Source organism: Scyliorhinus canicula, chromosome 5 (genome assembly GCF_902713615.1).
Source record: "Scyliorhinus canicula chromosome 5, sScyCan1.1, whole genome shotgun sequence".
Lineage (NCBI taxonomy): Eukaryota > Metazoa > Chordata > Chondrichthyes > Carcharhiniformes > Scyliorhinidae > Scyliorhinus > Scyliorhinus canicula.
The window spans coordinates 97040780-97068579 of record NC_052150.1 but is presented as its reverse complement, the minus strand read 5'-3'; the positions used below and the strand labels follow the sequence as shown (position 1 = coordinate 97068579).

Here is a 27800-nt window from a genome sequence, read left to right as displayed (position 1 = left end):
CACTATGGTTGAATCAACAATGGAGGTGAAATCCAGCTTAATATCTGTAATGAACTCCAATTGGCTTTATTGGTTGGCCAATTGGAGTATGAGCTCCCTCAATGATAGCTCATTGAGGGGGCCCATTTAATCACCTGTGTATGCTTTGTGAGCAGTCTTAAATTGACTGGACTGCTAGCAGCTCTGTTTGTAGCTGCTCCTGTAATATCGTTATTGTAAATAAATATTGGTGTGGTGACGGAACTCCTGCCTCCTGTGGATTACTACAATATCTGAAATTACACCTGTGGTTTTTTCAGGATCTTCAGGCTCAATAGTACATCGCTACCCTCCTCCCACTCCCCAACACCCAGCTGCCCAGAACCATCCACTAAAGGAAGCTCATAACTGAAGAGTTAGCAAGCTCTCTATCAATACTGAATGTTAGCTCAGGTTTAGAGTGGCCTAGCTTTACTTGACATTTCTCCCTCCAGGCATGTCTGTTGTGGGTTCTCTGCCTTCTGCAGATGATGCACTCACAATCACAGACACTCTGAATAATTTTCATATGTAATTGCTGTATTGCTTATCTCAATATTAACTTGGTGAATTTGTTTTTCCTAATCTTCGAGCATACCGAGGCACAAATGTCACCCCCCCCCCCCCCCCCCCCCCCCCCCCCCCCCCTCCCCCCCCCTCTGGATGTGAACCTTCATCTCCCCCCCCCCCCCCTCTGGATGTGAACCTTCATCTTTCTCTAGTATCTCTCATACCTCTCCTCATACCCTGTCCAAGTTCAGCCTGTTCATGAGACCCAGCAGTTGCTGCTCTCGCTCCAGTGTTATTGATTACCCAACTGTCTCTCTCGCTTCAGTGTTATTGATTACCCAAATGGTCTCTGCTCAAGTGCTTCCCTGTCGTGAGTCAGCTCAGATGGAGAATTCACGAGTGTAAATCTTGACTTTGTGAAAACCAGGGGCGAAATTCTCCCATCGGGAGACTTAGGGCGGGATTCTCCGACCCCACGCAGGGTCGGAGAATTGGCGGGAAGCGGCGTGATTTCCGCTCCCGCAGGTCTCCTAATTCTCCCGCCGGTAAAAAACCGGCGTTGTGCAAATCCCGCCGGCAGCCTGTGAAAACAGCTGGCGCCGGCGGGATTTCATTTTTTAAAAACTCACCTTTAAATCTCCGGCCCGGATGGGCTGAAGTCCCGCCGCTGGGAGGCCTTCTCCCGCCGCCGAGGTGTACACCACCTCAGAAACGGCGGACTCAGCGGCGCGAGCGGGCCCCCGGGGTCCTGGGGGGGGCGGGGGGCGATCGGACCCAGGGGGGTGCCCCCACGGAAGCCTGGCCCGCGATCAAGGCCCCCCGCTCACTCCGCGGGGCAGTGCCGTGGGGGCACTCTTTCTCCTTCCGCGCCGCCACGGCCTCCGCCATGGCGGACGCGGAGGAGAACCCCGCATCGCGCATGCGCCGGCAGTGAGGTCAGCGGCCAGCTGCCGCTGACGTCACTGCCGGCGCATGCGCCGACCGCCGAAAGCCTTTCGGCCAGCCCCGCTACCGACTACGCCGGGTGTTTGCGCCAGTCTACCGGTGCAAACTGCTCCGGCGCGGGGCTGGCCCCCAAAGGTGGGGAGAATTCCCCACCTTTGGAGGAGGCGCGACCCCTGAGTGGTTGGCGCCACTCCCCTACGCCGGCACCCTCCGTCACGCCGGGTAGGGGAGAATCCCGCCCTTAAGTGCTGACGCCGGAGTGAAAACTGGAGTGTTTCAGTCCGGCGTCGGAGGCCACTCCTCGCCCCCTATTCTCCCACCCCCAGGGTCTAGGAGCGGCGCCGCGTCAATTTCGCGCGCCAGGCCTTGGCGCCGCATGAAAGCAGCGGCGCGTAAATTACGCGGCCAGCGCCGCGTAAATGACGTCACCCGCACATGAGCAGTTTGGCGGGCGTCAACCCGCGCATGCGTGGTTGCCGTCCTCCCCGCGGGTGCCCCGCAAGACATGGAGGATTGATCTTGCGGGGCGGCAGAGGAAAAGAGTGCGTCCTTTAGTGGGCACCGATCGCGGGCCAGACCCCTACTGAGCGCCCCAGGTGTTCGACCCCCCCCCACCACAGGCCGCACACTCAGCGTTCGCGCGCTGTTCACACTGGCAGCGACCAGGTGTGGTTGGCGCCGGCGTGAACCCGTCGGATTGGGCAAGCTGCTGTGCCCATACGGGCCGGAGAATCGCCACTCGCCTGCTGCAAACGGCGAGCGGCGATTCTCCGAGCGGCCTGTCGTGAAACGCGGCATGCCGTTTTGGGGGTGGGAGAATCACGTGCGGATGCCAGCGCGGTGTGGCGGGAATCGCCCGGCACTCCCGCTATTCTCCCACCCAGCGTAGGGGTCGGAGAATTGCGTCCCAGGTAAGGGTGAATAGGCAGCCAATTTTGCGTCTCCTAATTTTTATTTATTGAAGTTAATGGAAACAAAAATTGGGAGAGGACTAAAAGGGGCTGTTGATTCAATATTATCGATTTTACACTATCGGACAAAGTCAAGATGCATATCATTGTGTGGAAAATTCTAAGGCAAGCTAGTATTCCACCACTTTATAACGCAGTTAAAAATCCAGCCTGTTTTAATCAAGTTTTATTTTACAATGTTTGCAAAACTGTTTAATGATTTTGAACATAGAACATACTATGCTGCAAGTTATGGTTTGCAAGCGTAATATTCCAATGCGAGCTTAAAAGAATAGAAATTCTTTTGGTTAATTATTAACTTTGTGTTTTGTTTTACAGATTGATATCTATGAAAACCTGTATATTCAGATCAGCAAATTTGAAGACATTCGAGTCTTCGATAGTTGGTTTAGAGTTGACATTAAACCATTTAAGATGGCATTGTTAAATACGATCAAAAAATGGAGCTGGATGTTTAAAGAACACCTCATGCATTATGTTACTGATAGGTGAATAACTTCCCATTTTGGGGATTTGAAAATAAATATTTGCAGTCTACCTTCAGGGGTTCCCAGATACACTAGTTGCTCGCATTTATGTTTAATCTTATGGACTGTATTATGTTGCCCTGCTGGTCGGGGAGATTTGCTGCAATATACCAAATCATTTACTGAAGCTATAAACGAAGAGGAAAATGCACAATGTGAGATATATGTGCTTAGGTGATGGCAATTACTCAGAATTGGCTAATCAGCTTCATTTGTATTATTCCACTTTTCTGGTAAACACCCACTTTTCTGGTAAACACCCACTTTTCAGGAGGCATGGTAGCACAGTGGTTAGCGCAGTTGCTTCACAGCTCCATGGTCCCAGGTTCAATTCCCGGCTTGGGTCACGGTCTATGCGGAGTCTGCATGTTCTCCCCGTGTCTGCGTGGGTTTCCTCCAGGTGCTCCGGTTTCCTCCTACATCCAAAGATGTACAGGTTAGGTGGATTGGCCATGCTAAATTGCCCTTGGTGCCCAAAAAAAGGTTGGGTGGGGTTACTGGGTTACGGGTATAGGGAGGATGTGTGGGCGTGGGCTCTTTCCAAGGGTTGGTGCAGACTCGATGGGATGAATGGCCTCCTTCTGCACTGTAAATTCTATGATTAATAAAGCTAACATTTTACAGCGGGTAATGTTCACAAGGCCCAGGAGGGTACGACCAGCAGTGCTTAGTTATGGAACGAAAACGTCAGCTTCTAAACGACAGAACAGAATTCTGCCATTGCTGTTTGTTACTATTCTAAACAAAATCTGAAAACCATTAGACAAGGGCTGGAAGTTATAGTCCCCCATCAGAAATTTGGCAAGAGTGCACATTTTATTATGTTTTCAATTTTAACCTGTTCTCACAAGAATTAATAGTTTTTGACTTTTTCTTTCACAACAGCCTGAGTGAACTTGAAGAATTTATAAAGGTGACAGATAAGGGACTTAAGAAGAAAGTGAAAGAAGGAGACTATAATGGCCTTGTTGATATAATGGGACATCTAATGGCCGTGAGAGACAGACAGACCACCACTGATGAACTTTTCGAACCTTTAAAAGAGACAATTACTCTTCTTGAGAGTTATGAACAAAGCATTCCAGATCAAGTTTACATGCAGCTTGAGGTAGATTTTTTTTTCTTTGTTCACATATACTTTCTGTTAAGTTTATTGAGAAAACTGTATTTGATTTTAAAAAGAATGGAACTTTTGCGAAATAAAATGGCTCCTTGTTTTGATCGTTGAATTTTAACATTGGACGTTTGAAACATCCACCTCGGATTGGTGGACACATTGGGCGAAATTCTCCGACCCCCCACAGGGTCGGAGAATCGCTCGGGGCTGCCGAAAATCCCGCCCCCGCCATGGCAGAAATTCTCTGCCACCCGGGAATTGGCGGGGGCGGGAATCGCGCCGCGCTGAGCGGCGTGCCCCCTGCGGCGATTCTCCGGCCCGCGATGGGCCGAAGTCCCGCCGCTGGGAGGCCTCTCCCGCCGCCGTGGTTTGAACCACCTCTGGTGGCGGCGGGATCGGCGGCACGAGCGGGCCACCGGGGTCCTGGGGGGGCGCGGGGCGATCGGACCCCGGGGGGGTGCCCCCACGGTGGCCAGGCCCGCGATCGGGGCCCACTCTTTTTCTTCCGCCGCCGCCACGGCCTCCACCATGGCGGTGGTGGAAGAGAATCCCCAGCGCGCATGCGCCGATGGTGACGTCAGCGGCAGCTGAAGCACCGGTGCATGCACGAACCGGCGAAGGCCTTTCGGCCAGCCCCGGCGCCGGGCGTCAAAGGCCGTTGTGCCAGTTTTGGCGCCAGTCGGCGTGGTGCCAACCTCTCCGGCGCGGGCCTAGCCCCTCAATGTGAGGGCTTGGCCCCCAAAGGTGCGGAGAATTCCGCACCTTTGGGGAGGCCCGACGCCGGAGTGGTTGGCGCTACGCCGGGACCCCCCCGCCCCGCCGGGTAGGGGAGAATCCTGCCCCTCATTCCAGCAGCTGTCTTTGGATGGCCTTCAGTCCTTGAAAATAATTTTTACATTCACTGTCTGCGCAGTAACCCGGCACAGTGGGTCACTAGCCAGCTGTAGAAGCCAACCTCTCTTTGATCCACTAAAATCAATGTAACAAAAATATGGCACAGGTGGCAAAGACAATAATTATCCGCCTCCTCCACCACTGCATGTAATTCCACAGGGGCTCAACTCGTTTTTATGAATAACATTTGCTTTCAAAATGAAAGTTAAAGGAGATTCGGTGAAAGTATTTTTTGAAGCAAACAAACTGTTCAATGATCAATAGGAATTACCAGAAAAGTGGAATAATACAAAGAAGATTGCTGTTTCTGTGAAGCATGAAGTTGCAGCCCTCCAGACTGCAGAAGTGTCACTCATCAGAAAAAGATGTGTAGCATTTGATGTAAGTGAGATGTTTTTACTTCTAAAAACCATTGCAACCAAAGTTGATTTGATTCACTTTGCACTTGAAAAATCATGTAAGTCATGACATTTGAAAAACTCAGAGGGAATTGTGTATATTTCTTTTTCTTTTAACAGGCTAACCAAATAGAGTTTCGAGAAAAATTCCAAATGGAAGCACCTTTCACATTTAATTCTGTGAACCCGTATGCATTATTAGACAAGGTAAGGGCAAAGTCCTGAGAGTTTTGATGGAAACGCTCCTAAGGTTTGATATGGCATATCAAAATAGACATTATAAAGATGTCAATGGAATACACTAATGCTCTTGATATATGTTATACTGTTTGAAATATGAAGACTATAACCATATGGATGTGCTTTTCAAGGGCTGTGGTCTTTCAAGTTCATTTGCAAAATGGTAGTTATTCAAAATCTGTTTCTAAGTGATTCCACAATGAGAAGCCATTGAAAGATGCATTGTTCCAGGTCATGCCTCATGCACCTCATTTCCACATGACAGCCTATGCCAGCATTGCTCCCCTTGCTCACGTTATAAGGACCAACTTTGACACTTGTTTAGATGAGAGTAAGTAAAACGCTGTGAAAACCCATCAAGAATTTATAAGCGCTGCATTGTACTTAAATTCAGGACAGGCCATTATAACGTAAAAATTATTATTAGCAATATTAATGTATCGTTAATTACCTCCACCTGATGTGTGGTGCACACCAGATAATGTCCCAGGAGCCTCTTCAGTAACATGTCCAACTGAGCTAAGTGTCTCTGCGATGGCGGAGGGTGTTGGAGACAGTTGTGATGGGAAGTCAGTGTCGTCCCAGACTGGTGCTCCGTGGTTTCCCGGGCTGGCTTTTGGGGGTTTGCATCACTGTCTGTTGCCTCCTTGTCACTGGAATTTGCTTGGGATTGTGGGACACCAGAAGGACACCTCATCGCCAGATGATCTTGCAAGACACAGACGTGGTTGGATCACGGGGGGGGGGGGGGGGGGGGGGGGTGGTGGTGAGGGCCGTGTGGGCCGTGCCACGCATGCCATGGGGAGAGGGAAATGGAGACAAAAAGCGCACTGTCGGACACGGGCAACACAGGGAGTGGACAGCTGGTGGCCTTTGTGGCGGCTGGTAATGGGTGCTACTTTGTGGTCCAGGGTGGGGACCGCGCACACTGCCAGTGGGTAAGGACCAAAGTGCAGAATCCTTCGCACCTTCAGGGGCTAGGCTGGCGCCGGAGTGTTTGGCCAGCCAGGGCGAGTTGGCCCATGCACGGGAGCGCCAGCACGGCACAGGCCCGCCCGCGGATCGTTTGGGCCCCGTTCGCTGGCCAGGCCACCGTGGGGGCACCCCCGGGGTCAAATCCCTCCGCGTCCCCCGGGGACTCTGCAGGCCGCCCGTGGAGCCAGGTCCCGCCAGTAAGGACCTGTTGTGATTTACGCCGGCGGGACCGGCCGAAAACTGGCAGCCACTTGGCCCATCGCGGGCCGAAGAATCGGCGGCCGGGGGCCCCCTCTGCCAGCGGCCCCCGACCAGCGCGGTGCGATTCCTGCCCCCGCCAAAACCCCGGGGCTAGAGAATTCACAGCCAGCGAGGTGTCGGAGAATCCCGCCCTATATCTTTGATACCTCAAATCTGTAAGTTTCCCCCAAAATCCAAATCGAATACCCTGCTGTAGTCCCTGCAGGGATGAGACTCAAATTTGGGAACCGTCATTTTCCTGGTCCAGCGAAGACATTTTAAAACTGCTGTGTCAAATATTTACTACACTGCTGTGGTTGTAAGACTTAGAAGGCTACTTGCTTGGCCTTCAGGCTTAGTGGCTGGGAACTGGCCTGTCCACTTTCTGAGACTGCTCGATGGTAACTGCCTCTCCTGGCTTTTCCGCACCTGGGCAATTATACCTTTTTTTGTCTTTGATTATGCCTTCTGTGTTCAGCTGTCTGTCCTTCAACTTCCTTCACTCTGCATTAACATATGTATATCACAGTGACCTTCCCAATTCTTTATCATCTGTTTCTCCTCCATAAACTATTTACACTTCATTATTATCAACTGTCATTCTAAACTCGTTACTGGGAGATGCCCCTTTGCACGCTGTCTACTGCTGTCTCTAGGCAGGTTCATGACACTTTTTAAATTACTTTTTATGCTTATTATTCTTTGACAGTGGTCATGTAAATTTTCCAATCTTTGCAAATTGTTAAGCTTTCTTTTTTAAAAAAAAGTATAATGCTGCTGCACCATCAGTAACAAAAGTCAACACTGCTGTGAATTGTTCCTTCTGATTCGCTAATATTAACTCTGTGGGCAGTAGAAATAACAGTCCTGCTAGAATTCATTGAACTCTTTTCAATTCTGCCATTCAGGCGAACCAGGAGCTTAGCACCCTGGAAGAAATTACAATACAAATGCAAGAATCAGCCAACCTGTTTGAGGTGACTGTCCCGGAGTACAAGCATTTAAAACAGTGTCGCCGAGATATAGTTCTGCTCAAGCAACTCTGGGATATTATTGTATATGTAAAGGTAATGCATCCTTTTTATTCTCATGTCATTAAAAAATTTGTTTGTCATTATTTTTCTTATAGTTTTCATTCCTTTCTATTGGTACTCTTTTTCTATTCCTTCACACTGGGAAATAACACTGTTCAAGCTGACTACCCCCCCATAACAGTCATAATTAATGTTACCCTGGGACTATACAACAGGGGCTGCATTTTATCAAGGGTAAAACCAGCATGACTGTCTTTTCTTGCCATATAATGAAATATTCTACTACTTCATGAGAATGCAATTTTTAAAAAGTTTGAATGTGTATATTTTCCATTTAACAGACTAGTATTGATGACTGGACCAAGACTCAGTGGAGACAAATCAATGTGGAGCAGATGGATGTGGAGCTCAGGAGATTTGCAAAGGCAAGGCAGCTTCCTGCATAGCATTGGTGTCTTTTCTGTTTTAGCCAATTCAGCAACAGCTTAAATCTTGCTTTCTCGTGCACTAGAAACTTAAACACCAAGAGCTGTATATTGCTGTGCTGTTCTATTTCGTACAACATACAGTGCAGAAGGGGGCCATTCGGTCCATCGAGTCTGCACCAACCCACTTAAGCCCCCACGGTTAGGGGCTGTTTAGCACAGGGCTAAATCGCTGGCTTTGAAAGCAGACCAAGCAGGCCAGCAGCACGGTTCGATTCCCGTAACAGCCTTCCCGAACAGGCGCCGGAATGTGGCGACTAGGGGCGTTTCACAGTAATTTCATTTGAAGCCTACTCGTGACAATAAGCAATTTTCAATTTTCATTTTCATTCCACCCTATCCCCGAAACCCGTCCTAACCCCTCCTTACGTTTTTGGTCACTCAGGGCAATTTAGCATGGCCAAACCACCTAACCTGCACGTCTTTGGACTGTGGGAGGAAACCGGAGCACCCGGAGGAAACCCACGCAGACACGGGGAGAATGTGCAGACTCCGCACAGACAGTGACCCAGCGGGGAATCAAACCTGGGACCACTTTTCATTGTTAGGGTGTCAACCCCTTCTCTGATTGTCTGTTTACAATTCCAGTTGTGTTTGACATTGTTCCAAGGGGCTGGACAGCTTTGGAGTATTCCTGATTAAAGCTTCCTTCCTTCTCCACTCTTCCTCACTCTCTATTTTCAATTAAAATTCAAATAACTTTGATCACAGCATCATATTAATGACTACACTGTTGCTAATTAGTACTAAATCAACAGTCTCATTTGGAGGTCATAAATGTGGCAAGGGTGACACATGAAAAATTCACACTACACTGCAGCAATATTGAAGGCTCTTGTGTGCATGATTTCCTCAAGTTGCTTTCTCTTGTAAATAAATTCAAGATTTATTATCATAGAACATACAGTACAGAAGGAGGCCATTCGGCCCATCGGGTCTGCGCCGACCCACTTAAACCCTCACTTCCACCCTATCCCCGTAACCCAATAACCCTCCCAACCTTTTTGGACGCGAAAGGCAATTTAGCATGTCCAATCCACCTAACCTGCACATCTTTAGACTGTGGGAGGAAACCGGAGCACCCGGAGGAAACCCACGCAGACACGGGGAGAATGTGCAGACTCTGCACAGACAGTGACCCAGCGGGGAATTGAACCTGGGACCCTGGCGCTGTGAAGCCACAGTGCTTTCCACTTGTGCTACCGTGCTGCCCGTGTTTATGATTTGCATGGACTGCCGAAAGGAAACTGCCTTGAATTTATTTACAATGTTTCTGCATATGGAGATGAGGAAATCATTCCAAGGAAGTATTGTTGGACACACTTGAGCAGAGCAGAGGCTGTACCTCAGTAAGTCCACCCCTAGCCTGTAGACCTAGTGATCAAGTGAGATCGTGATCCATTGAATTCCTATAGTGCACAAGGAGATGAGGTCACGTGGTGGGAGTCATCCCTGGGATCTCGGACAGAGCACAAGTACTGTGTGCAGCTGTTGAGCTTGGTAATAAAATATGTTTGTTTCAAGTCTGTGGTGTCAGTGATTTGAGGAACTCCCAAAATTCCACATGGTGTCAGAAGTTGGCAGTATGGCACAAGGACTTTGCCGCATTGATCCATTCGTCTTTGATGCAAATAGTTTTGAGAAGTTCCAAAAGGAGTGGTGTCTTTACTGCAGTACTGCATTGTCTGACTAGTTGAAAAAGTGCAGGCATTCATCCTGTTGAACCTCACGAGCCCCAAAGCCGTCAAAAAATTAGAGTAGTTTGTCTTCCAGACAGAGGAGGAAAAAGAAGATAAATAATCCTGAAAATATTAGAGAGCATTTGTCCCAATCTTTCACTTAATCTTTCACTTCCGGTTGCGGCTATGCCTGGGTAGGTCACACGTTCGGCAGCTCCCGCTGTGAACGGACCTTTGGGCCCTTTTAAGGAGCCTCAACGGCACTTGGTCGACGGTGTGGGAAGACGGCAGTGAGGTTCCCCCAGCACTGTATGGAGTGGACCAGGAGCGGCGCGGTCAAAAAAGGGGCATTAGAGAAGAGAGGAGAACGGGCGTGAAAAAGCAAGATGGCGGCGGGCGGAGATCAGGCAGCGTGGGCTCAGTAGTGGTCGCAGGAGCAGCAAGAGTTTCTGAGAAGCTGCTTTGCAGGCGGAGATGTTGGCCCCTATGAAGGCGTCGATGGTAGAGACCCAGAGGATGCAGGGGACAGCGATTAAAGAGGAGCAGCAGAAGGTTTCTGATAACGAGGACGAGATCCTGGGCCTGGCGGTGAAAGTGGAGGCGCACAAGGTGCCACATAAAAATGGCAGGAGAAATTCGAGGATCTGGAGAACAGGTTGAGGAGGAAGAATTTGCGGATTCTGGGGTCTCCCTGAGGGTGGGGATGGGTCGGATGCTGGGGCGTATGTAGCTATGATGCTGAGTATGCTGATGGGCGCGGGAGCCTTCCCGAGGCCCTTGGAGCTGGATGGGGTGCACAGAGTCCTGGCGAGGAAACCGAGGGCGAATGAGCCGCCGAGAGCTGTGGTGGTGAGGTTTCACCGTTTCACCGACAGGGAGTGCGTCTTGAGATGGGCGAAGAAGGAGCAGAGCAACAGGTGGGAGAATGCTGAAATGTGCATTTACCAGGACTGGAGCGCAGAGCTGGCCAAGAAGAGGGCAGGATTCAATCGGGCCAAGGCAGTTCTCCACGGAAAGGGGGTGAAGTTTGGGCTGTTGCAGCCCGCGGGACTGTGGGTCACATATCAGAACCGACACCACTATTTTGATACGCCGGACGAGGTGTTGACCTTTATCAAAAATGAGAAGCTGGACTCAAATTAGTGGTCTGTAGCATGCTTTGGGGGATGTTGGGGAGTGGGAGGGGACGATATTTGTGTTTTCTTTCTGTATGTGTGCTGGTTTGGGAGGGGTTATTCCCTGCGTTCGGTGGGGGGAGAGTGGGCCGGGGACCCTGAGCCTCTGGGGATTGGGGCGAGGTTGCAGGAGAATGGAGCTGTGCCATAGAGGGCGGGGTCGGCCCAGGCAGGGAGCGCGGGTTTTCTTTTACCATGGGAAGGGAGGGGGCGGGGTCTGACACGGAGGGTGGTACTGGATTAGAGTCCACATTGGTTTGTAGGGGGAGTGGAGGGGGGGACTTGGGCTTTGGGGGGGAATCCAACGGGGATCGGTGGCAGAGGTGGGAGCGGCCGGGGTCAGCAGGAGTCAGCTGATTTACAGGAGTGCAATGGGGGGAGCAAGGGAGTTAAGCAATTGCTTGGCCGGGGGAGGGGGGGTTAGGGTGGGGGTACTGGGTTACTGCTGTACTGACCGAGGGGGAGCTGGAGATAAGAGCGAGAGTCAGGGCGGGGAGCCTCCGCCTGGCGGGCTGGAAAGTGCGGGAGGCGTGTGCACATGGCTGGCCTAAAAAAGGAGATGGCTAGGAGAAGGAGGGGAGGGGGGAGAGTTCCCCGATCCGGCTGATCACGTGGAATGTGAGAGGCCTAAATGGACCGGTCAAGAGGCCCCGGGTATTTGCGCACTTAAAGGGGCTGAAGGCAGCCATGTTACAGGAGAAGCATTTGAAAGTTGCGGGTCAGACCAAGCTGAGGAAGGGATGGGTAGGGCAGGTCTTTCACTCCGGGCTGGACGCGAAGAACAGCGGGGTAACAATTTTGGTGAGCAAGTGGGTGACTTTTGAGGTGGTGGGTATTGTGGCGGATAAAGGGGGCAGTTATGTGATGGTGAGTGGTAGGCTGCAGGGGGCCCGGGTGGTGCTGGTGAATGTATATGCCCCAAATTGGGACGATGCAGGGTTCATGAAGCGGATGCTAAGTCGGATCCCGGATTTGGAGGTGGGAAACCTGATTATGGGGGGAGATTTCAACACGGTACTGGACCCGGCAATAGATCGGTCTAGGTCTAGGTCGGGTAGGAGAACGGCTGACTGGGTTTATGGATCAGATGGGGGAGTGGATCCGTGGAGGTTTGCTAGGCCAAGGGCGAGAGAGTTCTCCTTTTCCCACGTGCACAAGGCCTATTCACGGATAGACTTTTTCGTGGTGAGCAGGGCACTGATCCCGAGAGTGGAGGGGACGGAGTATTTGGCCATTGCAATTTCGGATCACGTTCCGCACTGGGTGGAGCTGGAGTTAGGGGAAGAGAGGGGCCAGCACCCGCTGTGGCGCATGGACGTGGGATTGTTGGTGGATGAGGAGGTCTGTGGGCGGATCCGGGGGTGCATACAAAGGTATATGGAGGCCAATGACAATGGGGAGGTCTCGGTGAATGTGGTCTGGGAGGCGCTGAAGGCGGTGGTTAGAGGGGAGCTAATCTCCATCGGGGCTCACAGAGAAAAGAGGAGGGAGAGGGATAGATTGGTAGGAGAGATACTTAGGGTTGATGGGAGATATGCGGAATCCCCTGAGGAGGGGCTGCTGAAGGAGCGCCGGAGCCTCCAAACGGAGTTTGGCTTGTTGACGACGGGGAAAGCTGAGGCCCAGCGGAGGAAGGTACAAGGAGCAGTGTATGAATATGGGGAGAAGGCGAGTCAGATGCTGGTGTATCAGCTGCGAAGGCAGGAGGCGGCTAGAGAAATTGGGGGAATCAGGGACATGGGAGGGAATACGGTGCGGAGTCCAGCCAAAATAAATGAGGTCTTTAGGGACTTCAATGGGAACTTGGAAAAATCAGAGCCCCGGGGGGGGGGGGGGGGGGGGGGGGGATGCGGTAGTTCCTGGACCAATTGAGGTTTCTGAGGGTGGAGGAGGAGCAGGTAGAGGGTTTGGGGGCCACGATCGGGATGGAGGAGCTGGTTAAGGGGTTGGGGAGTATGCAGGCGGGCAAGGCCTTGGGGCCGGATGGGTTCCCGATTGAATTCTATTGGAAGTTCTCGGAACTGTTGGTTCCGTTGCTGTTGAGAACTTTTAACGAGGCGAGGGAAAAAGGAACTCTTCCCCCGACGGTGTTGCGGGCTCTGATCCCGCTTATTTTCAAGCGGGACAAAGACTTGCTGCAGTGTGGCTCGTATAGGCCGATTTCACTCCTCAATGTGGATGCCAAGTTTTGGCGAAGGTCCTGGCAACTAGGATTGAGGATTATGTTCCGGGAGTGATACATGAGGGTCAGACAGGATTTGTGAAGGTCAGGCAGCTGAATGCAAATGTGCGGAGGCTCCTGAATGTGATCATGATGCCCTCGGAGGGGGGAGAGGCAGAGGTGGTGACGGCAATGGAGGCGGAGAAGGCCTTTGACCGGGTGGGGTGGGAGTACCTGTGGGAGGTGCTGGGCAGGTTTGGGATTGGGGAGGGGTTCATAGGGTGGGTTAAATTGTTAAACCAGGCCCCGGTGGCGAGTGTATCGACGAACCGGTTGAGGTCAGAGTACTTTAGACTGTACCGTGGAATGAGGCAGTGGTGCCCCCTGTCCCCCCTGCTGTTTGCCTTGGCAATTGAGCCACTGGCCATGGCGCTGAGGGAGTCCAGAAGCTGGAGGGGTTTGGTCCGGGGGGTTGGGTGGGGGGGAGAAGTACCGTGTCTCACTATATGCGGATGACCTGCTTCTGTACATCGCAGATCCGGTGGAGGGGATGGGGGAGGTTATGCAGACCCTTAGGGAGTTTGGAGACTTCACGGGATACAAGCTTAATGTTGGGAAGAGCGAGCTCTTTGTGGTGCATGTGAAGGGCCAGGAAAAGAGGTTGGAGGAGCTGCCGCTCAAGATGGTGGAGAGGAGTTTTCGGTATTTGGGTATCCAGGTGGCCAAGAGTTGGGGGGGTCTGGCGTGGTTGGTGGACCAGATGGAGGAGGACTCTAGTAGGTGGGACATGCTATCACTCTCCCTAGCGGGCAGGGTGCAGTCTGTCAAGATGACAGTCCTCCCTAGGTTCTTGTTTGTGTTTCAGTGCCTGCTCATCCTCATCCCTAAGGAGGAGTATTATAGGATTTGTGTGGGTCAATAAGACCCCAAGGGTTAAGAGACTGTTCTTGGAGCGCAGTCGGGGTGGGGAGGGGGGTTGGGTGGGATGGCACTGTTGAATCTGTGCAGCTACTACTGGGCAGCGAACATGTCGATGATTCGGAAGTGGATGATGGAGGGAGAGGGTAGTTGTGTAGGTACTAGCCTGGGGGCACTGATGATGGCACCGTTGCCGCTTCAGCCGACGCGGTATACCACGAACCCGGTGGTGGCGGCGACGCTGAGGATTTGGGGGCAATGGAGGTGGAATGGGGGGAGACGGGGGCTCAGTCTGGTCCCCATTACGAAACAACCATAGGTTTGCTCCGGGCAGGATAGATGGTGGGTTCCGAAGCTGGCATCGGGCGGGAATTAGAAGGATGGGGGATTTATTCATTGACGGGCCTTTTGCCAGTCTGAGGGTACTGGAGGAGAAATTTGGGTTACCCCCAGGAAATGCATTCAGGTACATGCAGGTTCGGCTGTTGGTCAGGAAGCAAGTAGGGGAATTCCTGTTGCTGCCTGCCCGAAGGATACAGGACAGGGTGATCTCGGGCGTGTGGGTCGGAGGGGGTAAGATCTCGGAAATATACCAGGTGCTGCAGGAGGTGGAGGAAGCCTTGGTGGAGGAGCTGAAGGGCAAGTGGGAAGAGGAGCTGGATGAGGGCCTATGGGCTGACGTCCTGGGCAGGGTCAATTCCTCCTCATCTTGCGCCAGCCTCAGCCTGATCCAGTTTAAAGTGGCACACAATGCGCATATAACAGGGCCGAGGATGAGTAAGTTTTTAGGGGTGGAGGTGTTCGGGGAGCCCAGCTAACCACACCCATATGTTCTGGGCATGCCCGGCACTTACGGAGTTTTGGAAGGGCTTTGCAAAGGTTATGTCCAAGATCTTGGGCACTTGGGTAAAACTGAGCTGGGGGATAGCGATATTTGGGGTATCGGAAGATCCGGGAGTGCAGGAGTCGAAAGAGGCCGGAGTTCTGGCCTTTGCCTCCTTGGTAGCCCGGAGAAGGCTCTTGCTATTGTGGAGGGTCGTGAAGCCCCCATATGTGGAGGCCTCGGGAGCGTGGCGGGGGGGGGGGTGCTGATTTATTTTCCTCTTTGCAAAGGGCGCTTGCCCAATTTGTTTTGAGTTGGATGTTAATTTGTTAACCTGTTTAGTGTTTAGTGGGTTAAGCTATTCGGTTTGGTTGGCATGTTGCCCTTTTTTCTTTGTATTATTTTCCTTTTTGGAGTATTTTGTAAAATTATTGAAAAACTTTGAGATAGTCATGCGTTCAAATCTATGAAGCAGAAAACCGACAAGTCAATACAATCATACACATCCTAAAACTAGTGGCAAAAAAATGCCTTACAGAACTCGCTGAAGACCTAATCAAATATCACTTAGTTTGTGGAATACATATCAATTTTGTCCACCAGCAGCCTCTGTGATAAAAAAGGACTTAATGTTACAAGCAGCCATCAATATCAGTATGTTAAATGAACAACCTGAGCAATGAAGCAAAGATTTTTTGGAGGAAACCAAAGTATTTGTAGTACAGATGGTGCCTTGCTTCAACTGCAGCTGCCAGCACCCTCTGAACAAAAACAGCTTGTTTTGCATATAGCAAAAATGCAATAAATGTGGGAAATGGAACCATTTTACAAAATGCTGCAGATCCAAACCACAACAGCCATCAGCAACATGGCAGCAGCTTGATCCTTACGGTTAGAGCACCAGTAAGATGAACAACTTCAACCAAAGCAGTGAAGCTACAGAGCCAACAACAATGCTATTGCAACGGTGTTGGAAACATCACAGAAAAGAGTGAGATTTCTATCACCCTTAACACCATTAACAGCAACACCAGATTTAAAGTTAAAACCGATACTGGAGCGAAGGATAATGTACGCTGCAGCAAAAGCTTATGGGAAGTGGACCCATATGCAGCAGAAGTCTCAGTACCCAGATGCACTTTCTGGCTATGGCAGACAGACAACCCACGGTGAAGATGTGATAACCCTTCGCTCCACACACGGAAGTTTAAAGTTCCATGTAGTTGACAGGAATTGAAAGCCTTTATCAGGCCCTCGGGACAGCATTGTTATTCACAACCAGGGGTGACAGCGCAAGAATCAATCCAGTCTGGTCTTTTAGGTTCATGCCTGGATTAGTGTGAGAACTTTCATTCAGCGACTAACACACATAAGCTCTCACCCCAAAGTGTTCCAGCTGCCTGCATTTATAGGATAATCAATGTTTAACTAGCAGTTCCCGTAACAAGGTAATTATACACCGCGATTGATGGCACATTGACAGGATTGCATTGGAGCTCATTCAACTTGGTCCAGAAGTGCATGCTCTACATCTCCAAACCCCAGAAATGACAACATACCTTTTCAACTGTGACATCATTGGTAAACGACCATCTGAGAAGAGTACCAGTAGCCATGAAGCAGAAAATAATTGATGAGGAGGCAGTGGAGTAGCGGTATTGTCACTGGACTAGTAATCCACAGATAGGCCGTGATCTGGGTTTGACTCTCACCAGGGCAGATGGTGGAATTTGAATTAAATAAAAATCTGGAATTAACAGTCTAATGATGACCATGAAACGTCTGTTGATTGTTGTAAAAACCCATCTGCTTCACTAATATCCCTTAGGGAAGGACATAGGTGATCCTTACGTGGTCTGGCCTACACGTGACTCCAGACCCACGGAAATATGGTTGACTCTTAAATGCCCTCGGGGATGTGCAATAAATGCTGGCCCAGCCAACAACACCCACATCCCATAAACCAATAAGAAAAGTTACATTGAATGACGGCACCAGGTGTCATAACTCCTGTAGATGAGGCCATGGAATGGGTTTCAGCAGTATAAAAGGATGGCATGATCAGGATATGTATTGACCCAGTGCACTTGAACAAAGCACCACTCAGACCATATTATCGTATGAAGACAGTGGAACAGATGATTGCCGACATGCCAAATGCAGGTTCTGTTGGATCACATGAAATGAGAAATCCTTGAAACTAATCACAATCATGTCTTCGATAGGCATATGTTGTCTTCTTCGTATACCCTGTGGGATCTCCACTGGCAGTGAGGTCTTCCAGGGTGCAATAACTGTTTGCAGGTCAACTGTGCAAGATGTTGATGACATCCTTGTTTGGGGTTGTACAATGCAGGAATGGCTGGGCGTCTTCATCTCGTCCTTGACAAAATCAGGACAATAAAATTAAAGCTGATTCAGGGTCAACCAATTTCCTTATGTGCGCTATTTACTGCAGACTGTAGTATAAAACCTGATCCAGACATGACGATGGCTATACGACAAAGGTCATTCTCGTGGACCAGCATGCTTTACAGTGTTTCTTAGTGTGACAAATTATCTTTCTGAGGTCATCCCATGTTATATTGAGGTCACTGGACCTCTTTGCCAACTTCTCCACCAGGATGTCAAAGGTGCTGGCAAGAGCTTTCAATAGACTCAAACAGACACTCATAGACCCACTGTTGCTACAATACTTTGACATTTGATCACCTGTACTCAAATGAGCAAACTCCTCCCAGCACGGACTTCGCAGTCTGCATCCAGAATGGCAGCACAAAACAGGGCTCTTATTGACACAGACTCGTTATGCACAGATCAAAAAGGAAAGGCTTGCTTTAGTCTTTGTCTGTCAGAAATTTTAGGACTTCATATATGGTTGTCCTGCAACTGTTGAAACAGATCATCAGCCACTCATAATTATCTTCAAGAAGTCTCTTCACACTGTGTTTGGACAGCTGCAACGCATGATGCTAAAGTTGCAATGCTATAATCTCAGCATCATCTGCAAACTTGAAATGGAGCTATACTTTGCTGACGCCCTCTCCAGAGTTTAGAATTTTTTTTTTTTGGAAATGTTTTTTATTGAGTTTTCATATTTTATATCCAACAAATTACAAACTATTAGGAAAAAAAGACAAGCAAACATTGACATGTATATTTACAGGTAAGCATCTTCATAATAACAACTGTGGCCGCCCCCTTTAACCGGCATACATATTTTACATTCCCCAATATGGCCGAGGCACATGTTTGTAGGCATTTGTTTACAATTTGGTTTTGGGCTAAGAGGCAATTTATTGTGGCCAATCCACCTACCCTGCACATCTTTGTGTTGTGGGGGTGATACCCATGCAGACACAGGCAGAATGTGAAAAATCCACACGGATAGTGATCCGGGGCTGGGATTGAAACCGGATCCTCAGCTCCTTGAGGCAGTAGTGCTAACCCGCTGTGCCACCATGCTGCCCACCTCCAGAGCTTTCTTACCCACCACATATCAGGCAGATTGTGAGGAAGACACATATCATGACAATAGAGGTGCTGTCCTCTCATTTAGATCGGATTTGTTTGTTTATTGTCACGTGTACGGTACCATGAAATGCATTTTTCTGCAAGCAGCTCAAACAGATCACTTAGTACAGGGGTGGGCAAACTTTTCCGTGCAAGGGCCGCATTCAGAAATTCACAATTCACAAAGGGCCGCATAGTATATTAAGTAAAATAATTACGTCACCCGGTTATGATTCTGGGCGCCTCATATAGAACATAGAACAGTACAGCACAGAACAGGCCCTTCGGCCCTCGATGTTGTGCCAAGCAATGATCACCCTACTCAAGTCAACGTATCCACCCTATACCAGTAAGTAACCCAACAGCCCCCCCACCCATTAACCTTTAAAAAAAAAATTAAAAAAAAAAAAAAAATTATTTAAAAAAAAATTTTTTTATTTTATTTTTTTAATGACTTGGTGGGCCGCAGAAATACCTTTGGCGGGCCGCATGCGGCCCGCGGGCCGTAGTTTGCCCACCCCTGACTTAGTACATGAAAATAAAACAAAATACATAATAGGGCAACACAAGGTACACAATGTAAATACATAGGCACCGGCATCGGGTGAAGCATGCAGGAGTGTGGTATTAATCAGATCAGTCCATAAGAGGGTTGTTTAGGAGTCTGGTAACAGCGGGGAAGAAGCTGTTTTTGAGTCTGTCATGCGTGTTCTCAAACTTTTGTATCTCCTGCCCGAAGGAAGAAGTTGGAAGAATGAGTAAGCCGGGTGGGAATGGTCTTTGATTATGCTACCTGCTTTCCCCAGGCAGCGGGAGGTGTAGATAGAGTCAATGGATGGGAGGCAGGTTTGTGTGATGGACTGAGAGGTGTTCATGACTGCAGCTTCTTAGAGTCTTGGGCCGAGCAGTTGCCATTCCAGGCTGTGATGCAGTCAGATAGGATGCTTTCTATGGTGCATCTGTCAAAGTTGGTAAGAGTCAGTGTGGACATGCCAAATTTCCTTAGTTTCCTGCGGACGTATAGGCACTGTTGTACTTTCTTGGTTGTAGCATCGACGTGAGTGGACCAGGACAGATTTTTGGAGATGTGCACCCCCTAGGAATTTGAAACTGCTAACCATCTCCACCTCGGCCCCGTTGATGCTGACAGGGGTGTGTACAGTACTTTGCTTCCTGAAGTCAATGACCAGCTCTTTAGTTTTGCTGGCATTGAGGGATAGATTGTTGTCATTACACCACTCCGCTAGGTTCTCTATCTCCCTCCTGTATTCTGACTCGTCGTTTATCAAGATCCGACCCACTATGGTCGTGTTGTCAGCAAACTTGTAGATGGAGATGGAACCAAATTTTGCCACGCAGTCGTGTGTTTATAGGGAGTATAGTAGTGGGCTAAGTACGCAGCCTTGCGGGGCCTGTTATTGAGGGCTATCATGGAGGAGGTGTTGTTGTTTATTCTTACTGATTGTGGTCTGTGGGTCTGAAAGTCGAGGATCCAGTTGCAGAGTGAGGAGCCAAGTCCTAGGTTTTGGAGCTTTGATATGAGCTTGGCTGGCATTATGGTGTTGAAGGCGGAGCTGTAGTCAATAAATAGGAGTCTGATGTAGGAGTCCTTGTTTTGTTGTCGGGATGCCCCAGAGATGAGTGTAGGGCCAGGGAGATGGCATCTGCTGTGAATTCAGGAACTAAAACAGGCCTCACAGGCGGACATCACATGGACGTCACATGTAGACAATTGCATAACATCATCATGAGGGGCCCATTAGAATCCTCATGAGCTCTGCATATTCTTCGCCATCAGAGTTGGGCTGACTGTTCAGAACGGATTGATACTGTGTGGCCAGAAATTCGTAAGCCCTGCAGTACTCCAGAGGTACTACACACAACAACTACTCCAAGGGCACCCTGAGTTGGAAGCAAGCAGGTACAGGTCCATGAACGTCAACATGGAAAGAGAAATCTCCAGATGTGCACCGTGCAATGCACTCAAGCCGCAGCAAGCAAATGAACTGCAGCATCTATATGAGATCCCAGACCTCCCATGGTCGTTCATAGCAACTGACTGAGTAGAATGGTAATCGACACTTAGTTTTAGTTGATTCGTATTCTGGATGGTTTGAACTCGACTACTTGCCAAACATGACGAGTAAAACAGTCATGATCAAATTCCAGAAACACTTTGCCAAATATGGCATCTCACAGAGACTCATGACAGACAACACTCGCCAATTTGTTTCCGCTGAATTTCACAACTTTGCACACACATGGGACTTTGACCATATCACAAGCAGCCCCCTATGTCCACAGTCAATGGTTTTGTGGAAGGCTCAGCCGAAAAATGTAATGGGATCGCACAGACTACCATGCTGCACCCCTTAGTTTGTGAAATCTACCACGATAGGGCCTGTCCTCGTCAGCACAATTATCTTTTTCAGGGGAAGCCTAAAGCATATATGGGTCCTGGGTGAGTATGTGGCCATTCTGCTGGACTCCCATCTGTCTAGATTTTTGGGGTGTAAAAGTTTTCAATTCTGCTTTTTTTAAGGAACCATCTTGAAAACACATGAAAAAGCATCAGCCACCATCTCATTTTATGTGGCTATGCTGAAGATAGCAGTACAAAACATGTGCTGTAATAAATTTGGTGGTGAGCCTGTTTTGGACTTGCTTGACAAAGGTTTGCTCACCTGTAACTCAGCCCAGAATTTATCACTACTTGTAGTGTTCTGTGCTTTGGCTTAATGGGCCTAGTACCCAGATTTGACAAAAAACCCCTTGGCCTGACTGAGGTTTCTCATCGCAGACATAAACTGGCAAAATCAATCCGACTATAGCGCAACATAGTGGCATTATATACGGGCTTGGCAGAAAACAGAAAATGCATCGGCACCAGGGTGTAAATTCATTAGTTATATACTCTCAATTGACAATTAAGGTCAAAGGGAGCTCAGGTCAAATAATTGGCACAATAGGATTGTACCCCGAGTGCTGACATGCACAGGCTCAGCGAATTTAACTCAATACCTTTAGGCACAAATCAATTTCTCCCGCATTCGGCATCTTGCATAACGATCGATTTTTAGTGTTGCATGAATGTGTTTGTTTCCTATGTGCTATATATTCTTTTACATTGTTTTGCAATACAGAAGCTTTTCATTTTTCTCGTCACTCATGTGCGTGATAAAATAACCTGAGGTGTATTGTTTTTCGTAAAAAATCACATTTCATGTTGCTTTACACCTTGTGTAGGAGATCAGAATGTTAGACAAAGAAGTGCGTGCTTGGGACGTATATACCAGCCTGGAATCCACTGTAAAGAACCTGCTGACATCTCTGCGAGCAGTGACAGAATTACAAAACCCAGCCATCAGGGACAGGCACTGGTACCAGCTGATGAATTCCACTGGGGTCAGTTTGAAATAAATTACTGCAATAATTCAAGATTCTGTACTAATTTAGCCTGGAAAAAAGCTTGTTTTACTTTATATCATGGGCGGAATTCTCTGACCCCCGCTGGGTCGGAGAATCAGTGCTGCGCTGCGCAAATCGCGTCACGCCGCCCCGATGCCGGGACGGAATTCTCTGCAATGCGGAGAATCGCCGCCGGCGTGGTCGGCACGGCGCCAGTCGGGGTATACGCCGACTTCCGGGACCGGGCCGGCGCGCCGATTCTCCGGCCCGGATGGGCTGAGCGGCTGTCAACAAAATGCCGAGTCCCGCCGGCGCCGTTCTAACATCCTCTGAGCTGGCGGAACCTCGGCGTTGAAGGGTCCGGGTGCGGCCTGTGGGGGGGGGGAGGGGGGTGTCCGACCCCAGGGTGGGGGGCCTCCGTAGTGACCTGGCTCACGATCGGGGTCCACCGATCGGCAGGCCAGCCTCTCTGCCCCTCGGCCTCCTATCCTCCATGCTGGCTCCTGTAGCCCTGTGCCATTTGGCGTCGGGGCTGCTGTGGGGAAGAAGGCCACTGCACATGCACTAGTTGCCGCCTGCCCAACAGCGCATGCGCAAGTTGGCGCCGGCTCAACTGCGCATGCGCGAACCCCGCAGTGCCGGGTTCAGGCCGGGATCGGCAGCTGGGGCGGCGGAGGCCGTTCCAGCGCCGACCTAGCCCCCTGTGGGCCGTAGAATGGGGTCCCGGCATGGGCGCCGACGCCAGAGTAAAACACTCCCGTTTTTACTCCGGCTTCGGCCCTTAGCTTGGGAGAATCCCGCCCGATATTCTTGATATAAAGCCAGATCCAATGTACAAAGGACTAAATCGAAAAGATACTTAGAATTTTGTTTAAGGTCAGTCTAATGATTAAATATCTCATAATATAGTTCCTGATATCTACTTGAGGCTGAGAAAGAGTGGTCGGATTTTCGAACAGGAAAACCCGAAGCAAGAGTTTCTTGCATGTCCAGCTGTGAACTTCAGCAGAATTTTTTTGTGTTCTGGTTTCCTGCCCGAAAGCCAACCTGTATAACAGATCATGGCGGCAGGGCAGTCAGCATGAGTGTGGTGGGTCAGTGATAAAGATAATGAAGAGGTATGCTTGCAAGGCCAGGAGGAAACCTGCTGCTTGCTCCTGACCCACATGCAGTGCTGTAAATACACCTGCCTTAAGAATCTGGATCTTCTTTACTCCATTTGCCGACCCTTTTTCCCAAGCCCAACGAAGCCTGGCTGATTTTACTGGCCTGGATGGCCTTCTGCCACTTCTTTTACCAGTTCTAGCACAACCGAAAGAGCTTGAACCTTGGGGCTGCCATGCCATGGGTATCAGTTTTCTGCCTTTCCTGCTCGTCACTTCTCCCTGCCACAATAATGGTAGCTACCATCCCTTTAGATTGGGCCTACACCTTCAGATTTGCACCTTTCCACACCCTCCGCTGCTAATTGGCCACCAAACCCACCCTCCAGCCAATGAGGACCAACATGCAGGAAATTGGCATCCTGGGACTAGTTTCCCCTTGGAACTGGTGAGGACTGGGAAATTATTTTAGACTCAAAACAGAAAGTCCTGCCTGTGGTGTCCAGAAGGGAGTGTAACCAGAGCTGTAACCAGGGCAGCACGGTAGCATTGTGGATAGCACAATGGCTTCACAGCTCCAGGGTCCCAGGTTCGATTCCGGCTTGGGTCACTGTCTGTGCGGAGTCTGCACATCCTCCCCGTGTGTGCGTGGGTTTCCTCCGGGTGCTCCGGTTTCCTCCCACAGTCCAAAGATGTGCACGTTAGGTGGATTGGCCATGCTAAATTGCCCTTAGTGTCCAAAATTGCCCTTAGTGTTGGGTGGGGTTACTGGGTTATGGGGATAGGGTGGAGGTGTTGACCTTGGGTAGGATGCTCTTTCCAAGAGCCGGTGCAGACTCGATGGGCCGAATGGCCTCCTTCTGCACTGTAAATTCTATGATAATTTATATAACTATAACAAAATATCACCTTTTGTATTCCAACACCATTGAGGTAAAGACACCATTTTATTAGACTTTTGAATTATTTTTTACATAGAAGCATACATAGAAAATAGAAGCAGGAGTAGGCAATTCGACCCATCGAGCCTGCTATGCCATTCATTACGATCATAGCTTGATCATTAAATTCAATACACTGAGCCTGCCTTCTCCATATACCCCAAGAGCTATACCAATTCTTTCTTGAAACCACACAATGTTTTGGCCTCAACTACTTTCTGTGGTAGTGAATTCCACAGATGCACCACTATCCGGGTGAAGAAATTTCTCCTCACCTCAGTCCTGAAAAGTTTACACCTTATCCTCAAACTATGACCCCTAGTTCTGGACTCCCCCACCATCAGGAACATTCTTTCTGAATCTACCCTGTCTAATCCTGTTAGAATTTTACAAGGTTCTGTGAGATACTTTCTCACTCTTCTAAACGCCAGTGAATATAATCTGAACCAATTTAGTGTCTCCTTATATTACAGCCATCCCAGGAATCAACTTTCTATCCAATGTGGACAAGGTACGGCGGTGGTGGGAAGGAGAAGGGGTAGAGTGGGTTAGGATGGAGGAGGAATCTTTTAAGAGGTCTAGTTTGAGGGCTGTAGTGACAGCATTGCCAATGGCTCCGAGTAGGTATTCAGGGAGCCCAATGGTGCAGTCCACAGTGAAGATATGGAATCAGCTGAGGAAGCATTTTATGGTGGAAGGGAGGTCGGTGCTAACGCCGCTGTGCGAGAATCATTGGTTTGAACCGGGGGGGGGATGGATGGTGTATACAGGAGGTGGAGGGAAGTGGGGCTGGTCAAGGTGACGGATTTGTATTTGGAGGAAGGGTTCGCCAGTCTGGAGAAGATCAGGGAGAGAGTAGAGCTGCCGAGGGGTAGTGAGTTCAGGTATCTACAGGTTAGGGACTTTGCACAAAAGGTTTGAAAGGGGTTCCCTAGATTGCCGGGATACACCCTGCTGGAGTGACTGCTGCTTCCGGTTTGTAATAAAATGCGTTAAAAAAAACACTTTCTATCCATCTCAAGACACTACCCGCAAACCTTTGCTCTTTAACTTTACATAGTAATCTGCTATGTGGGACCTTGTCGAAAGCCTTCTGAGAGTGTAAATAAACAATGGGCAACCCAGTGGTTAGCACAGTTGCTTCACAGCTCCTGGGCCCAGGTTCGATTCCCGGCTTGGGTCACTGTCTGTGCAGAGTCTGCACATTCTCCCCGTGTCTTTGTGGGTTTCCTCCAGGTGCTTCGGTTTCCTCCCACAGTCCAAAGATATGCAGGTTAGGTGGATTGGCCATGATAAATTGCTTTGTGTCCAAAAGAGCTAGATGGGGTTACTGGGTTATGGGGATAGGGTGGAGGAGGGTGCTCTTTTTAAGGGCAGGTGCAGACTCGATGGGCCAAATGGCCTCCTTCTGCACTGTAAATTCTATGATTCTATGAACATCCACTCGTTCTCCCTGGTCAATTGTACTAATTACATCTTCAAAGAAATTTGTCAAACATGATTTCTCTTTCTTAATCCATGCTGACTTTGTCTGATCACACCACTGCTTTCCAAATGCTGTGCTATGAAATCCTTGATAATGCACTCCAGCAACTTCCCTACTAATGACGTTGGGCTCACCTGGCCTATGATTCCCTGTTTGCTCTCTCCCTTCCGTTTTGAATAGCGGGGTTATATTAGCTACCCTCTAATCTCTAGGAACCATTCCAGAGTCCAAAGAATTTTGGAAAATGACCACCAATGGATCTACTATTTCTAGGACCACTTCCTTAAGTACTCAATTCCATTAATTTCCCCAAAATCATTACTCTATGAATTCTAATTTCCTTCAGTTCCTCACTAAAGCTTTTGTTTCTCAGAACCTCCGGTACATTTTCTCTTCCTTTATGAATGGAGATTCCTCAGCCATTTCTTTGTTTCACGTTATGAATTCCCCAGTTTCTGACTGAAAGGGGCCTATATTCGTCTTTGTCAAACTTTTTCTCTTTCCATACCTTTAGAAACTTTTACAGTTAGTTTTTATGTTCCCTGATAGCTTACTTTCATATTGTATTTCCCCCTTCTTAATCAATCTCTTGGTTCACCGTTGCTGAAATTTAAATTGTTCCCAGTTCTCAGGTCTTTTGCTTTTTCTTGCTAATTTGTATGCTTCTTCTTTGACTCTAATGCTATCTCTAATTTCCTTGTAAGTCATGGTTTGGCCACAGTTCACTTTCTAGTCTTGCGACAAATAGGAATCAACAACTTTTGGAGTTCACCTATTCGCTCCTTGAATGCCTTCTATTGCCTGCCACTGTTGTTCCTTTCAGTAATGTTTCCAGGCCAACATAGTCAACTCATGTCTCATATCATCATTGAGATTCAGGATTCACTGGTCTCAGAATCAACTACCGTACTATCTACCTTGATAAAGAATTCTACCATATTATGGTCACTCATCCGCAAGGGTTCTCTCACAACTAGATTACCAACTGCTACCCAATCCAAGATGGCCTGTTCCCTTGTTGGTTCCGCAACATATTTTTTATGTGTCTACTAATTTTTATTGATTCCTGTACTTGGACCTAGAAAACACCTGATCCATTATCTTTGTCCCAAAATGAATGACCTCACAATTCCCCACATTAAATTCCATCTGCCACAGTTTTACCCAATCATTAGTCTATCAATCTATCTAGGGAAAGAATAGGGCCAGTTGTGGACCATATGGGTAATCTATGTTTGGACCCGGAATTCGTGGGTACTGTTCTCAATAAATACTCTGCATCAGTCTTCACAATGGAAAAGGACAGCGCAGGTATAGTCATCAGGGTGAAGAACTGAAATATTAGAGAAAATTAGAATGGAGAGCGAGGAGGTACAAGCAGGTTTAGTAAGTAGATAAATCCGCAGGTCCGGATGTGATGTATCCCAGGCTGTTGAGGGGAGGCAAGGGGGGAGTAATTTTCAAATGCTCTCTGGCCACAGGTGAAGTGCCAGAGGACTGCTAACATTGTCCCATTATTAAAAAAGGGAGGCGCGGATGGACCAGGAAATTATAGGACAGTCAGTGCAACCTCAGTGATGGGGAAGTTATTAGAAAGAATTTGAGGGACAGAATATATTTACACTTGGACAGATACAGATTAATTGGCAATAGTCTACATAGATTTATTAAGGGAAGGTCGTGTTTGACAAGTTCAATCAAATTTTTTGAGGTGGTAACCAGGAGTGTTGATGAAGTTAATGCCTTTGATGTGGTCTATATGGACTGTAGCAAGGCTTTTGAAAAGGGCTCCCATTGCAGACTGGTCAAGAAAGTAGGATCTCATGGGATCTAAGGCAAAGAGGCACATTGGATCCAAAATTGGCTGAGAGGCAGAAAGCAGAGGGTGATGGTACAAGTATGTTTCTCTGATTGGAAGTCTTTTTCTAGTGGGGTTCCGCAAGGCTCGGTGCTGGGGTTCTTGCTATTTGTGTCATTAATGATTTGGAATTAAATGTAGGGGGTATAATAAGTTTGTGGGTGAAACAAAAATTGGTAGGGTGGTAAATAGTGAGGAGGATAACCATTGACTGTAGGATGAGATCAATGGACTGGTCATGTTGGTAGATCAGTGGCAAATCGAATACAACCTGGAAAAATGTGAAGTAATGCATTTGGGGAGGGCTAACAAGGCAAAGGATTACATTATGGATGGTAGGACCCTGGAAAGAGCTGAAGGTCAGAGAGACCTTGGAGTGCA

General features: G+C 48.8%; 1 protein-coding gene across 2 annotated transcripts in view; it reads left to right on the top strand.

The window, feature by feature from the left end:
- Nucleotides 1–27800, top strand: part of LOC119966149 (dynein heavy chain 11, axonemal-like) — a 622669-nt gene that overhangs the window by 145514 nt on the left and 449355 nt on the right. For both annotated transcript variants that reach the window (XM_038797431.1, XM_038797432.1), the window contains 7 exons: nt 2763–2932; nt 3857–4079; nt 5247–5363; nt 5501–5587; nt 7744–7902; nt 8211–8294; nt 21870–22028. In XM_038797431.1, the coding sequence (XP_038653359.1) occupies nt 2763–2932; nt 3857–4079; nt 5247–5363; nt 5501–5587; nt 7744–7902; nt 8211–8294; nt 21870–22028 (999 nt within the window). The remainder of the gene's footprint in view (nt 1–2762; nt 2933–3856; nt 4080–5246; nt 5364–5500; nt 5588–7743; nt 7903–8210; nt 8295–21869; nt 22029–27800) is intronic.